At 39.1% G+C, this 15,210-nt stretch overlaps 1 protein-coding gene across 1 annotated transcript in view; it reads left to right on the top strand.

Annotated features, from left to right (window-relative positions):
• Window positions 1-15,210, top strand: part of LOC139966776 (nuclear pore membrane glycoprotein 210-like) — a 39,027-nt gene that overhangs the window by 19,140 nt on the left and 4,677 nt on the right. Inside the window, exons 15-32 of the mRNA XM_071970126.1 lie at window positions 757-986; window positions 1,789-1,981; window positions 2,675-2,883; window positions 3,794-4,024; window positions 4,337-4,464; window positions 4,744-4,945; window positions 6,091-6,270; window positions 6,811-7,023; window positions 7,894-8,049; window positions 8,883-8,968; window positions 9,116-9,290; window positions 9,868-10,043; window positions 10,606-10,690; window positions 11,698-11,830; window positions 12,789-12,922; window positions 13,509-13,635; window positions 14,139-14,276; window positions 14,831-15,084. Coding sequence (XP_071826227.1) covers window positions 757-986; window positions 1,789-1,981; window positions 2,675-2,883; window positions 3,794-4,024; window positions 4,337-4,464; window positions 4,744-4,945; window positions 6,091-6,270; window positions 6,811-7,023; window positions 7,894-8,049; window positions 8,883-8,968; window positions 9,116-9,290; window positions 9,868-10,043; window positions 10,606-10,690; window positions 11,698-11,830; window positions 12,789-12,922; window positions 13,509-13,635; window positions 14,139-14,276; window positions 14,831-15,084 — 3,050 coding nt within the window. The remainder of the gene's footprint in view (window positions 1-756; window positions 987-1,788; window positions 1,982-2,674; window positions 2,884-3,793; window positions 4,025-4,336; window positions 4,465-4,743; window positions 4,946-6,090; window positions 6,271-6,810; window positions 7,024-7,893; window positions 8,050-8,882; window positions 8,969-9,115; window positions 9,291-9,867; window positions 10,044-10,605; window positions 10,691-11,697; window positions 11,831-12,788; window positions 12,923-13,508; window positions 13,636-14,138; window positions 14,277-14,830; window positions 15,085-15,210) is intronic.

The raw sequence follows: 15,210 nt of genomic DNA, 5'->3' as shown, positions 1-15,210 counted from the left end.
AATGCTCTTCTTTTGAATAGAAAGAGTCCCAATGGATGTTATCGCCCATATTTTGGGATGACTTTGACATGAAGTAACTTCTTGAAACACTTGTTTTCTACTTAATAAATTGCCCTGTTCTTGGAGGTTTGGATTGGGAACCCATCAGTGGCTTCTGATCATTAGAGATAATTATTATCCCAATTTTTTAATTTGTTTTTATAATAAAATATAATTTATTTATTAACTGAAATTTGTGAAAAATATTTTCTGGGAAGAAAATTTTGTTCCTGTAATATTCAAAAGCTTGTTTACAAAACTGTGGTTCATGTGTTATGAAATTGGAATTCCTTTGTTTCGTAAACGATATGTTGGCAAGGGTTTCTGAAATTGCATTGACGTATCAATCGCAGGTACTTATTTGATTTAAAGTGAATTTTAGAAACGAAAAACCAAACATTGAGTTTGGATTGGTACCTTTAACAGGGTGAGGAGAAAAACAGTTATTGTTTTCATTTTAATTGTAGCAGCTGTATACGACCGTATTTTTGTTTTGGGGCTGTTGTTTGCTAGAAGTAGCTTTACTTCATACAGCTTTCCCAAGTGTTATAATGACATGAATTACTGTGTCCAGGTATCTATAAGATAACTTAAGGTATATTCAATGTACTGTCATCCTCTGTTGTTTTATATAGCGACCTTCCTACCATCTATGACTCATATTTCCCAGAGATTGCAATTTGTCTGCACTGTCTCTCTTCATCCTCATCTCTTCAGGTTCGAGAGGTCTCCACGTATTTCAAGTGCTCTGCACGAAGAGAGGCGAGCAGGTCCTGACGGCCGAGGTAGGGAACGGCCCCACCTCCAGGAATAAATACCCGGCTATCGCCAAGGCCTTCGTTCAGTTCAGATGCGCAAACCCAGTTAGTCTGCAGGTGTTACCCCTGTTGGTGAGACCGGACGATTTGGATGAACCCTGCCCCGTCAACCTTGATGCTAATGGACAGGTAGGTTTAACATTTTTTGACTATATTTTGTCATTCCCACCCACCTGGCGAGAACTTTGTGAATTTCATTAGTAGTGGAATGGTACAATGCAGCAAAGTTTGGATGCATTGAAAACTTCATCTCTGACTCACAGTCCGTTGAATCTAGTATGGGTGTGATAAACGTAGGCTGGCATCAAGCCTCCCTTTTCCTCCTTCCCTCCCCTTCTCCTTTGCCCCCTCCTCCTCCCCTCCCTTGCCCACTCTTATTTCCCCAGACCTACTGCTGACTTTATGAATATTTTCCATGGGACGTATAAGTTCCATTTCTTGCTGATAATGTATTACTACTACTCGGCTTTGGAAATGTGTGACACTTTTGGGGAAAAAAATCTGCCTTTATTAAAGATTATGAGAGAGCTCTCCCACTTTAGTCTGGAATCAACCCACCTGAACATCTGTAATGTATAGTGTGCATTACATTTTTCTGAGAGGGTTCTGTGTTGTGAAAAACTTAATGTTTGTCTTAAATATTCATATAACTCTAGCTGGTGATGTCGCAACGCCGACTGATGCGAGGGCTTTGCAAGGTCTTATTGGTCTTTGCAGAAATTCGAAATTCCCCTCAATCCACAAAGTTTACCAAGACAAAAAAAAAACAAAACATGACTGTTCATTTGCATCATTTTCTGTAAGAGCTTTTGAAACAAAAAGAATAAAAAGTTTGAATTGTTTTTGAAAAAGGTTGTAAACTGCAAAATGAACAGAACAGAACACTATTTTCACCAAACACATGACCTTGAATGTATTTTCATCTCCTCAGATCCCCGTCATGAATAACAACGAGATCGAGTTTGAGGTCAAAGCTGTAGACGGACAGGGCAACTTCTTTGACAATTCTTCCTCTCTCATAATTAAGTGGAGCAGCACAAATAACAACTTGGCCAGTTTCGATTCCTCGATCATGACCTACGCTGACCTCGATGGGGACGTGATCGGTTCAAGAACACTGAAAGGTCCGTCTATTGTGTCATTCTCTTCAGGTGGCTTTGAAAAGGGTTTAATTTGATTATGTTGTCACTATAAAATCACAGCAATCAGTCATGTTTGTATTTTCTGTACATACCACTAGTAGTAGTGATTGGGAAAGGATCCAATAAAATGTCTGGGGCTCCAGATTATCTCTTAAACACTTGAGTGCAGTTATAGGGAATGCTTTTGCTATTCATCCCATGATGCAATGGGATATTGTATTGGCTAGTTGCTCCAGATTGTCTCTCGCAAGTTGTGTTTACTTACGGGGAATAATTTAGAATTTTTTCATTGTGAAAATAACAACGTGGAAGTTTATGAATTTCGTCAGTAAATCTAATTGTGTTTGTTTTTTAATAGCACTAAGTAAGCTTCCCCAATCAAGTTTGTGAAGTTTTGTATAGCATTTTGTAACAACGTGGAAGTTTATGAATTTTGTTGTATCAGAAAATGTCAGGAAATACAAGTTTCTAATTATGTTTGTTTTAATAGCACTTGGTGAGCTTATCCATAGCATTTTGTTATGCTATGATGGAAATAGTAAGTTCTAAGTTGCATTTGCAGTAGCAAGTGTGTGGACTTTTGTATAGCATATTGTGATGCTATGCCCGGTAATGCTATGCAAATGAGTTATATCATATGGTCATTATTGTCATTTTTTGTTGTTGTATTTACAGCGATTCAAGTTTGTAAACTGAGTACGAAAGAGGGTCCAGTGACCCTGACTGCCACCAGTACCTCCTATGATACCGGTCTCTTACAACAACACGGCGTTAAGATGTCGAGTAAAGTGGAAATGCTCAGCACCAGCGTGGATCTGATGCTGGTCAGCGAGGCACGGATCGAACCCACAAAGCTGTCCATCTTTAACCATCCGTCTAATAAGGTATTAACATACATCCAGGCCAGTTTAGTTTATAAATAAACATCTACTTTCACACACCATGGTGAACAAACCTCCTTGTGTCATTTCATACAAACAGAGAAAACGGCAAGGAAGGGAGTTCAAGAGAAACTCAGCTTTTTCTTGTTGCAGATATGTTTAAAGCAAGCTGAGAACCAAACAGTGATTGACAAATAAAACCTACTGAGTTTATTTTTCCATCCTTTTTCTTTGTTTTTTGTGTCCTTTTCTTCTTCCTTCCTTCCATTCTTTTGTTCTTCTTTCTCTGTTGTGATGGCCGAAGAGGAGGAGGAAGGTGCCACCAATAACAGCATCATTCACCTCGTGAGGTTGGGAGGTGTTTTGTCAGATACATCTCCCTCGTCTGAGAAAACTTGATATTTTTGTTTTCATCTCCTTTCATTGAGCATGATGCACATTAAGGCAACTGTATCAAAAGTAGATCGCTGAGGAGGATGCAGCATCGTGCAGCCACAGTAAGGCAACTGTATCAAAAGTAGATCGCTGAGGAGGATGCACATTAAGGCAACTGAATCAAAAGTAGATCGCTGAGGAGGACGCAGCTAGGCTGTGCCTGTTGTGCTCTGCAGTCTGCAAGCAAAGGCACTGCTGGATTGCCAAGCTGATCTCTGTTGTTTAACATCAATTCAGTCTTTCTGCAGTGGATTTTACAGCTATTGCAGCTTTCATCGTTGACCCAGCGACTGAACGAAATCTCATATGAAATGAACGATATTGTTAGTGGAAGCTCTTTCTGTCAGTGATATGGACGTAGCATTATCTGAATTTGTCAAATTTATTTTTATTTAATGCAATTAATAGCTGATTTAAGTTTTGTTTCATACAGAGGGAGGCAAAAACGGAAAGATGATCTCTTTTCTTTCTGTAACAGGCCGAACTGAAACTTCTCGGTGGTTCCAGTCATTTCCTTCTTCGACCGAACCCTCCGGGGTTAGCAGACGTCACTTTCATCGAAAAGAAGAAGACCATCAAAGTGGTACCGCTCCACGACGGCAAGCTCACCATCACCGCCATCGATCTCTGTCTCGCTACTACCCATCATGCATCAGCCGAAGTCAATATGGCCGGTGTTCACACGATACAGCTGCTCGTTGTCGATCGGGTAGGTAACATTCGTCTGTTATCGTACACGGTTTTTGTTTCCAATTTCATAATTCATTAAACAGGTGGTCAATCATATTGATCCGTTGACAATCCTATTAAAGACGAACTCTGTTTGGTTTTCATGAAAATCCTGCTGGGTTGGAATCGATCGGGCAAACGAACATATACTTTACCTAGATTTTTGCAGGGCAGGTAGTTGAGTCAAACAAAGTTGGGCGAAGAGGGCTCTTTACATCCTGTAGTCCATGCTATTGCCCAAGAGGCCAGTGTCGTTCTTGTGAGAATAATTCTCTCCATTGCTTGCTTACAGGTTCAAGTCGAGCATGATATCATTGCAGAGGTCAGGGTGTTGGATTCCACCGGTCAGCCTCTTTCCGTGTCATTTTTCCCGCTGATGAATCTCAAACCAAACGTTGAATCTGATATTATTGAAGTCAGGTGAGCAGATTCATAGATCAAGTGACTTGTTTATTTGTTTGTAACAAAATGATCCTTTTCCTACCTTCAGCCATTTCCTCTTTCTACCTTCACAATCCCCTATCCCTCCCAACCCCCTTCAATATCCCATCCCCTTCCCCCATCCTCTCCCTAGACATCCCCTCACCACCCCTGTTACCTCCCCCTAGAATTTATTATATGAGCTTTAGTTAATGTTACAGCCTGACCATGATCATCATTCACTCGGTATTTTATTTCATCTAACATTTCTACACACAGACCAGACCAGACTAAGCCACCAGACCAGTATACATCTTACTATACTGTACACGGTGCTGTTCTGGGTTTCACCAATCTAGCATTCACTGCTACATCTAAGACTGGTCAGCTGGTTTCTAGCCGAGTCAGGGATATCCAAGTCTTCCCACCGTTGAGGTTGTCTCCTCGTAATGTTACATTGATCGTCGGGCAGTCATTCCAAGTGAGTTTTCTTCCATTGTTTGCTTCCATGTCATGTCATGAAATAATGTGGGATGTACCCCTGTCTGGTTACTCCTGTATGCTCCTTGAAGTCTCTTAGGCATGACCAGAAAGTTCTCTCAGGGGTCATGGCATGCCTGGACTTGTTCGGCTTGCTGGTTTCCCAAGATGCAACAGTAAGAATAAGTTGAAAGATCTTCTTTGATGATGAGATGCATTATCAAGTATGTGGTGCATGTTGGGAGGTTTTCACATGAAATTGGCTGTGGGAAACACCCAAAATATTCCATGATATTCCATAGTGGTCTGGCAGCAGCACTCAAACACTTTACATGATATCCCATAGTAGTCTGGCAGCAGCACTCAAACACTTACATGATATCCCATAGTAGTCTGGCAGCAGCACTCAAACACTTACATGATATCCCATAGTAGTCTGGCAGCAGCACTCAAACACTTACATGATATCCCATAATAGTCTGGCAGCAGCACTCAAACACTTACATGATATCCCATAGTAGTCTGGCAGCAGCACTCAAACACTTACATGATATCCCATAGTAGTCTGGCAGCAGCACTCAAACACTTACATGATATCCCATAGTAGTCTGGCAGCAGCACTCAAACACTTACATGATATCCCATAATAGTCTGGCAGCAACACTCAAACACTTTACATGATATCCCATAGTAGTCTGGCAGTAGCACTCAAACACTTACATGATATCCCATAGTAGTCTGGCAGCAGCACTCAAACACTTACATGATATCCCATAGTAGTCTGGCAGCAGCACTCAAACACATACATGATATCCCATAGTAGTCTGGCAGCAGCACTCAAACACTTACATGATATCCCATAATAGTCTGGCAGCAGCACTCAAACACATACATGATATCCCATAGTAGTCTGGCAGCAGCACTCAAACACTTACATGATATCCCATAGTCTTTTGGACTTGGGCAAGTCAAGAAACAAGGAGAGAGGTTAAAGACAGTGCTATGATGTAATCGTTAGTATTGTGAGGTAATTCAAGAAAATTCCAAATGTGGCGTAAAAAGGATGTTTTATTTATGGTAGCAAGAATTTTTGTAACAAAAAGAACAGCTTCACAGTTAATGCTTTTGTTCCTCTTAATATCACAGATCCGTAGTCTTGGAGGTCCGCAACCCCTATCTGAAGTGGAATATTCTAACTCTGAGAAACAGATTGCTGAGATCAGTGGATCTGGCATCATAGAAGCCCAGGCCGTCGGTAACACCGTGATCACTGGAACAGCCATTGGGTTTGATCCTGATGTTGGCTCAGATGTGACTTATTCAACAGTGAGTATTCTGTTTGACTTTTGTTTTCATCATAGAGAAAGGAAAGTGGTGTGTTCACTTTTTGGCTTCAATCTGGATAACTTGGCAGAATCACAGCTGCGGAACATTCTGTCTAGTATTTTGAGATATTAAGCATTATTCAATTTTCAGGCATGCTTCTATTTTTGTAGTTTGTTGTATTTACTTTGATTCAGGAGTTGTAAGTGTACAATTTAATTTCAAAGGATCTCATCAATATTACCAAATAGAACAGTCACTGTGAGTTATTTATGGTCTGTTTATGGATACTAAGCTGCCTACTAGTGCTCTGGACCTTGCAGAGAACAGTGCCCAAGGAACTCAAGTAAATCTTGTAAAGAGACGAGAAGAGTTGTGAAAGGTAATTTAATTATCTACCTCAAAGAGATGGAATTTAGTATTTAAAAAGATCCACATTATAAATGTACTTCAGCACCACTGGCCTTGTATTAAGTTACTTGATCAATATGCATGTATTTCACAATTGTTTCTTATTTATTGTGTTTATTTGTTTGTTTACAGGATATAGTGAATGTTCATGTGATTGAGCTGGGGGGAGTCAAGATTCATGCGCCCTTACACCGCCTGGAGACGGACACTCTAATGCCAGCCTATGCCATGGGGCTTCACGACCAGGAAACTCCATTCACCATCGGCAGTGCTACTCCAGGATTGCAGTTCTTCTGGAGTTCTAGTAACAATGATGTCATCAGAGTGGAGTCTGTTTTCTCTGAAGTGAGTTACATTGTCAGGATTCTCTTTAGAAGAAAGACAAGAAGAAACATATTGTGGGCCATTGTGCAAGTCTGAAATCCTGTTAGTGTGACGGAGTGTGGTTCAAAATGGTTCATGGCGAAAGGGGTGTGACTTACAGGGTTATCACACACATGGGTTTGTGTGAGTGGTAATGTGGCCCACTGTGAGGGAGAGTGGGTTGTGAGATATGAGTATGATCCAGTAGTAATATGGCCCACTGTGGGGGAGAGTGGGTTGTGAGATATGAGTATGATCCATTAGTAATGTGGCCCACTATGGGGAAGAGTGGGTTGTGAGATATGAGTATAATCAAGTAGTAGTGTGGCCCACTATGGTGCAAAATGGGTCGTGAGATATGAGTAGGATCCAGTACCCAGTGGCCCACTATGGGGGGGGGAGAATGGGTCATGAAATACTAGTATCACCTACAAGTTTGAGCAAGTAGTAGTGGGGTCCATTATGTTCTAGAATGGGTTGGGCAAGTTTTATAGAAGTCAGGACTCACTGTGACTCAAAATAGAGCAAAGTATGTTTGTAAGTCTGTTACGTGTCTCAGTTGGTTGAAGATATCATCTTGTAATCTTCAAGTTTAATCTGCTACAGATACATGTGTAAAAAAAATAGATCTGCTTTCTGCTTTTGATTCAACTGTGGTATGATATTTGTATTTATTCATCACAAGAAATGACAAATTGAAGGTCTATAGGTCACTCTTTTTCACCTTAGCTAATGTTGGTTCATTTTATTGCATTTTCAGTGTCTTATCACTGTTCGATCAAGACATCTTGTGTTGGCATTAGCTCTTGCAGCATTGATTACGATTTAATGGTTTACTTTTTCTCTATCAAGGATGGAGTGGAACCTTCTCCAGAGAACAGTGTTTCCATCCGAGTGCGTACGGTCAATCCTGGTGAAGCTACCCTTAGATTGCAGGTCACGGTGTCATCACAGAGTCGACATCAGGTGGTGAGGAACGGTTTACTGACAGACGAGATCAGAATAGAGGTTTGTAAATGATTTAACCTATAATATTTAAGTATTTAAACGTATTAAGTGAGAGAATTAATTGTACAGTGTATTAAAATAAGAAGCATTTTGGTCCAAGATCGAAATATCACAACTTATGCTGTTGCACGTTCCAAGCTAACATAAAAATTTGTAGTCTATATGCTATATGTGACCATGTTTAATATTCTTAATAGCATAATCTTGGACAAAGAATTGTGCAGCTCTTGGTGATACACACTCAACGTAGTTTATATGACTGCTCGATGTTATTCTTTCGTCCAGGTATTGGTGATACACAGTCACTGTAGTTTATATTAATACTCTATGTTATTCTTTCGTCCAGGTATTGGTGATACACAGTCACTGTAGTTTATATTAATACTCTATGTTATTCTTTCGTCCAGGTATTGGTGATACACAGTCACTGTAGTTTATATTAATACTCTATGTTATTCTTTCGTCCAGGTATTGGTGATACACAGTCACTGTAGTTTATATTAATACTCTATGTTATTCTTTCGTCCAGGTATTGGTGATACACAGTCACTGTAGTTTATATTAATACTCTATGTTATTCTTTCGTCCAGGTATTGGTGATACACAGTCACTGTAGTTTATATTAATACTCTATGTTATTCTTTCGTCCAGGTATTGGTGATACACAGTCACTGTAGTTTATATTAATACTCTGTGATTCTTTCGTCCAGGTATTTGGTGATACACAGTCACTGTAGTTGATATGAATGCTCAATGTTATTCTTTCGTCCAGGTATTGGTGATACACAGTCAACGTAGTTTATATTAACACTCAATGTTTATCTTCCGTCCAGGTATTTGAGAAGTTAGTCATGTTTGATAGCTGTGAGTGTCGACTTTTGATGGCCCCCGAGACTCAAGCCGTTGTCAAGACAAACAGGTAATAGTAATTGTGTATGTATAGATGGTTTAGATTTTCAACTTTATGAAGTCTCAAGTGACCTTTGAATGCAGCCTTCCTTTTGTATCGATTGGATCTCTTTTAATAACAATGTTATCATCATTTCTCTCACCCTGCATCTTGTAGGGATGGATCTGCTATCATGTCCTACACACTGCTTTCCAACTCTGGCTCGGAACCAATCGTGACCGTTAGTCCTCAGGGCGTCGTGACATCCGGATCCCGTACAGGGAAAGCTGTCATCGAGGTCGTTGCCAGGGAGAGTTTCAGGGCTAATCAGACCATGTTAGCTCTTGTACAGGTAAAATATTAAGTTTATTGTGTTAGATTGATGAGTTTGATTCAGAGTTCATTGGTATTGATATGACTGATTAAATAATAACGTGGGCTTTAGTGAAACAAACCAACCTGTTTTAAACACTTTGCAATAAGCAATATTTCGATATTCAGTGAGTAGCAGTGGTAACATGGACATGTCTGTACTGTCTCAATATTTTTATTTACTGATGGATTAGGACTTTGTAATTCCTGTTCCAGCCGGCTACAACTTTTGCTTTGACAACATGTTTCACAGGTCCAGCTGTCAGCACTGCTTCTGAAACATAAAGTTATAGACCATGTTTGTAATGTAATGAAGTCACCTGATAGAAACCATCTTAGATATACTGATATATAGCATTTTAGCCAAAAATTCATCAATTGAAAGGCAAATATCTTTCTTTTGTTTCACAAATTTTTCCAGTGTGAGTGCAGAAAGGTCGCTAGTCTAGCTTTGTTCAATATCATTATAAAATGGAGACTGAAAACTATATTCCACCGTTTATATGGGTAATGTTTTTTTAAGCATACAGTGAAACCTTTGCTTTTTCCTACCTTAGGTAAAGCCTGTGTCTTACATCGCCATTGAACCTGCCACACGCCTGGCCACGAGTAAGACAGCCGATCTCAAAGTCTACCCTGTCGGACTTCCGTTAGCCTTCTCCGTCGGTTTCTATGACAACATCGGTGAAAGATTTGACGCCACTAACATGAGGGTAGCACACAGACTTCATCGGTAAGAAATACTTACAGATTGTATTATAATATTGTTTGGGAAAGTATGGCTCTGGTTAGATGAAAGTATAAACAGCTGAAAGTTACTAGTTGTTGTTAAATTTCTACTAATATTTTATGCTTCAGAAAACAAATGAGTTCATTATATTGTTTGGTAAGCTATCCTAATAGTCAAATAGCTTCACGTGCAAGGGACAGTATTGTTTGTCTTGTCTATACACACGAAAATGCTTGGACATCCTCGATACAAACGTTGTGCTATTACTTTTAGTTGTAACAATATCATGTTTGTGATTTGGACTGTAATTAAATGATTTGAAATTGAGGATGACACTACCAATAAACTTCCATATACCTTCACAGACACCAGCCGGAATAAACCTGTGCATATGGAGAAAACAAGGCAGTAGATAATTTGAAAACTACTTACATCTTACATCAAAACAGCCTCACTTAGAACTATACACAATCCAGGGTTTAAGGTTTTATCATGCTGCATCTATTCTTGTGTTAGATGGTAATCTGCCTCTGGCTATTAAGTTTGTTGTATTTGGTTTTTGCAGATTTGACTATCTCCAACTGCAGGCTGGTCCTGAAAATAGCACTTTTGCTGCAAGGGCAGCTCACCATGGTAGCACCATCTTCAAGGTTAGTGAGATGTTGTTTTTTACACAGCCAGTCAAGTTTGCGACCTTAAAGCTGTCACCATCGAAAGTTTTTTTTCTAACGTTTCTCCTTTTAGTTCAATGGATCAAGTTTCATTTTTGTGTCTGACAACAGCTGGAATAATATCATTGGAATTGAACAGAAAATGTTTTCATTTGTCTGTGTAATGTACGCATCATATCATTTTTTATTAATTATTTACAGAGCAATAAAATATTCTTACAACAAGACGATATAGTTTGATGAAGTCTTGATTTCGTAGCACATTACTGAATTGGCAACCTTTCCAAAATGTTTCACAATCCAGTGTGGTATCGACAATAATATTGTAGTCGAAAAGTACTGTTGGGAACAGCCAATGCCCTCGCAAAACTTTTACGAAAGAAAAGGTTTATTACGTGCAAAACATTGACCAATTTAAAATGCAATTAGAATTGGGATAGAATATATTGTAGTAGGGGTTTCAATTAGCTGTGTTTGTTTCTGCCCCTGTTAAGTTCTGATTTTACTGGGACATAGACCAGTACAGAATTCCCATCATCGTTACCTAAATAAGACTTTTGCTATTTCTCATTAATAATCTGTAGCTGCCTCTCTCTCTCCCTCCTTTCTGTAGCTGGCTCTCTTTCTCCATCCTCTCTGTTCTGCATTCGTATCTCGATCGGAGATGCAAATTAGCTCCCAGGACCTGTGCAGGTTCTCTTTAGCAACAAAGCCTGTCCCTTTAATTTAATAAAAAAGCAGTTTGTTGGTTTTGACCGTAGCCTATTAACTGTTTTTAATAATTATGAAATAAAACCTGTTCCATTTTAATAGTAAAGGAGTTTGTAGGTTTGACCTTTGTTGGTTGACCCTCTGTTGGTTTTGACGTTAACTGATAAACTTTTTAATTTTGAAATAAATCCTGCTTTCATTCGATATCTTCTTACGAGAAATGGAGGGTCAATAAGATGTTAAGTGCTTTCTTATGGTCATGGTTTTCTCTGCAGATTTGGGATGAAGATAACCCTAGAGTTGATGACTACGTCAATGTTCCAGTTGGTAACGTCCTCCAACCCACAGACAGAGACTTCGTTGTCGGGGATGTGATTCGCATGCACACGCCTCTGATTGGTCAAGAAGGTATGTACATCTCTACGTCAACTTGCTGAAAGGGGAGGGTGTGAGTGTGTGTTGGTGATGTACGGATAAAGTTGCTCATTTGTTTTGCTTGTTCTCATGAGTCTACTGGGAGTATATATTTGTTACCCAAGAGTACTTGTGTTTTTGTTTTTGTTGTTGTTGTTAAATACTTCATTGGAACTGATTGTTTGTTCTATCTTTTTGCTGTTAATGTGCTGAAGCGGGTATTTAACTTAAAACAAGTATTTTAAATGTTATTTCTAAAGGAACATAAAATATTTTGACAAATATTCACGGACTTTACATGGAATGTTGTTACTACCAAACATCATAGTTGTAGTTAGACATGATTTCTGTCTCTTTATGTTACAAGATGTGGATGTTGCATTGTCTGAAAAAGTTGCCCAATTTTAGCATAATTGTTTTTTTAAATTGAGCACACTAGTCTGGTTCTTGATAAGGCATAATGCAAATGAAATAATGAAAATGGTAAAGAAGCTAGTTTGTTCATCTCAAACCACATCGGGTATATTAAGTCTTATAATTTTAATCTGATAATCTTACTGTTATTAGGATATATCAGGTCTTTCGATAATCTCAAGTGATAATCTCAACTATATCGACCTCTTAGAGGTGAGATATCCTTTCCCGAATAATGCTACATTTCAGAGGCCAAAACTACTCCAGTAATAGACCCACATGGCAGAGCATTTTACTGCATTGCTACTTTCTTAATTTGGTGGGATCATGAACAAAAATCAAAACATTTGTTAACATTCTTTACTTACATTAACTTAAGGAGAATACAAAGCTAGGTTGTCAAGTGAGTTGTGGACATCCTTTACAACATTTAAGAATTGATTTGACTGAAATAGAGTTTTTGTCAATTACATCAAAGGAATGACTGCCCTGAAAATATTTCATTTTATGTCATGATGATAAAACTCTTCCATCACAGGTAAGAAGGTACAGTGGAGCTCCTCGGATGACACGGTACTGTCGGTCCGTTCTGATGGGCTGGCGGTCGGTCACGCTCCTGGGAAGGTCACCATCTATCTAGATGTCGGACAGAATGCCAAGACTTCAACAGAAGTAAGTAAACAACGTAGGAGAACAGTCAGTATATATTGAATATAATCCAATTGAATAATTGATTAATTGATAATTGATCCATTAGGTGATAAGTGGATCTGTAATTTGCGTTACACAAATGGTTGATGTCTTGTGGTGAACGAGCAACTATATATTTATAAGATTAAGAAAAGTAAGCCCAGGGTACAAGAAGTTGGGTCATACAAGAGACCATCAAAAACAGTAAATGGGAGCTTGTTCTTTGCACACTTGCTACCTGTAAAATGGATGCTTCAGGAATATGATAGGTGTAGGGAATGGAGGGATGAGTGATTTGCCGTCAGACGTTTGGTGCTTAAAAAATCAGGCACTTTAGTCCACGAGTAGATGTATTTGTTGGTTTGACAGATTTCTCCTGTCCCCTTTACCAAAATATATATGGTGTGGCTATGGACAATATAGCAGCTATGTTAGAAATGTCTATGGAAATCTGGTTTGGTTTTGGGCTTTGAATCATGTGGTGATCATTATCCCCCCTCCTCCCTCTTTTAGGAATGAATCAAAATTTGATACTTTAACACCTGTTATGTTTTGTGTATTTCTGTAGGTAGTTGTTGGTCCCATCACAAGGATTACTCTACAAAAAGATGCAACTTCCTCTCACCTCACAAATCTCCCTTCTCAGGGAGAAGTAAGAGTAACAGTCTTGCTGAATGATAAAGGAAGCTTTAAAGGTAAACACTTATATTCTCTCTCTCTGCTTCAGACTAGAAGTAGGTTAAATCCGATTATCAAGGTTTGCACTTATGTTAAAGGTTCGGTCCGGATAGCAGACAATGAATCAGTTATTTCAGCAGGTGAGGAGGTTAAACTGTGACAATTATGTGTCTCTGTGAGGTAAGATGCCCTGAAGGAGGCAGGAAAACTGGACTTTAATGTCATCATGGCTGACCATGTTTGCCATTTCTAACAGACTCTATCACAATACTAATGACCTTTGATATGCAGTTATGTGTATTATAATGGCCTACAACAGTTTCATTGACATGTACCCTGGCTGGTTCCTGCGTGATTCCTTTATTTGGGACCTATTTACTTGCTTTAAGTCTTTAATTGGGATTAAATATCCCATACTCATAAGAGTAGTGAATAAATGTTTCCGTTTATTTATTTTTTTTAAACTTTCCTATAAAATCAACAAGCTTGAGTATTTGTCTCTTCTGATCGGTTATCTTAGGAGGAGCCTTCACAGGCCAGGACCTTGAATTGGAGGCGCTCCACCCCCCTTTCTCATGTCATGTACAGTTTTCTGAGGTCAAGAACACCCAAGCCTCTGATTGGTTCGCTACCTACCCACGCTTTGATCGCCAAACAGGTAAGGAGGGATTTTTTTTGAGCCACAAGCTTGCTCTAAATGTATTACGGAAGGTTACTTTGTGAGAGCAAGAATGTAGAAGTCAAGATGGGTCCATATTTGTAATCCACTGACAATATTTACTCACTCATCCTTTTTACCTGTCCCCACTCGACATGCATACCGTTGTTCCATATGCATGCATGTAGCATTTAAAACAGTAACGATAAGAAGAAATAAATCAGTAAACATCTGTCAGTTTCTGTTGTCTGTCAACTCAGGGTGTCGTCGAGTTTAATTGGCAAATGCGACATTTTAACTGGAAAACTTTGTGAGGTCGTCTGGGCAAAATTTATTAAAACTGTATTAAAAAGTTAATAATAAAACATGTATGCTATTGAAAAGAGGGTCCGCCCCTAATGATGCAGAATGTTTAATGTGGTTTGTTGCTATGCCAACAGAATATTGCAATCGGATATGTTTATGTTAGCTTGTTATCCTTTGCCTTTTAGGCTACTATTCTGGAACATGAATGAAAGCGTTTTATATTTTATCGTTCGTCTGTTTTGTCGCAGGAAATTATTATTGCGCAGTCGAGAAGAAAGACTCGAGGAGAATTCCTCAGTTTCTGAGTACTCTGGATACAGCTGTTGACCTCCATGTCACTGTACACAGAGGGTCGGGTCAAACAGAGGTCAGATCTGCGACACTCTCCATACCATTCTATCCAGGTTTCTTTGTCCATCAGGCGGAATTTACTTTGAGCTCTGTGCAGAGGAAGACGGAACTGTTTGTGGAGGGAGTGGAAAGTGTTCTTAAATCACTACAGGTGAGGAAACAAGCTTTATCGGTGAAAGGTTGGTTAGAGAATAGACCCCAGGGCACTGTAGCTAGTTAAAGATCTGTCAACCATAGATACTGTGTTTGATTGTGAGATATTTGACAAACTTCCTGG

The sequence above is a fragment of the Apostichopus japonicus genome, chromosome 4 (genome assembly GCF_037975245.1).
Source record: "Apostichopus japonicus isolate 1M-3 chromosome 4, ASM3797524v1, whole genome shotgun sequence".
NCBI lineage: Eukaryota > Metazoa > Echinodermata > Holothuroidea > Aspidochirotida > Stichopodidae > Apostichopus > Apostichopus japonicus.
Note: the sequence above shows the minus strand (reverse complement) of the source record. Positions and strands in the feature narration are given on the sequence as shown.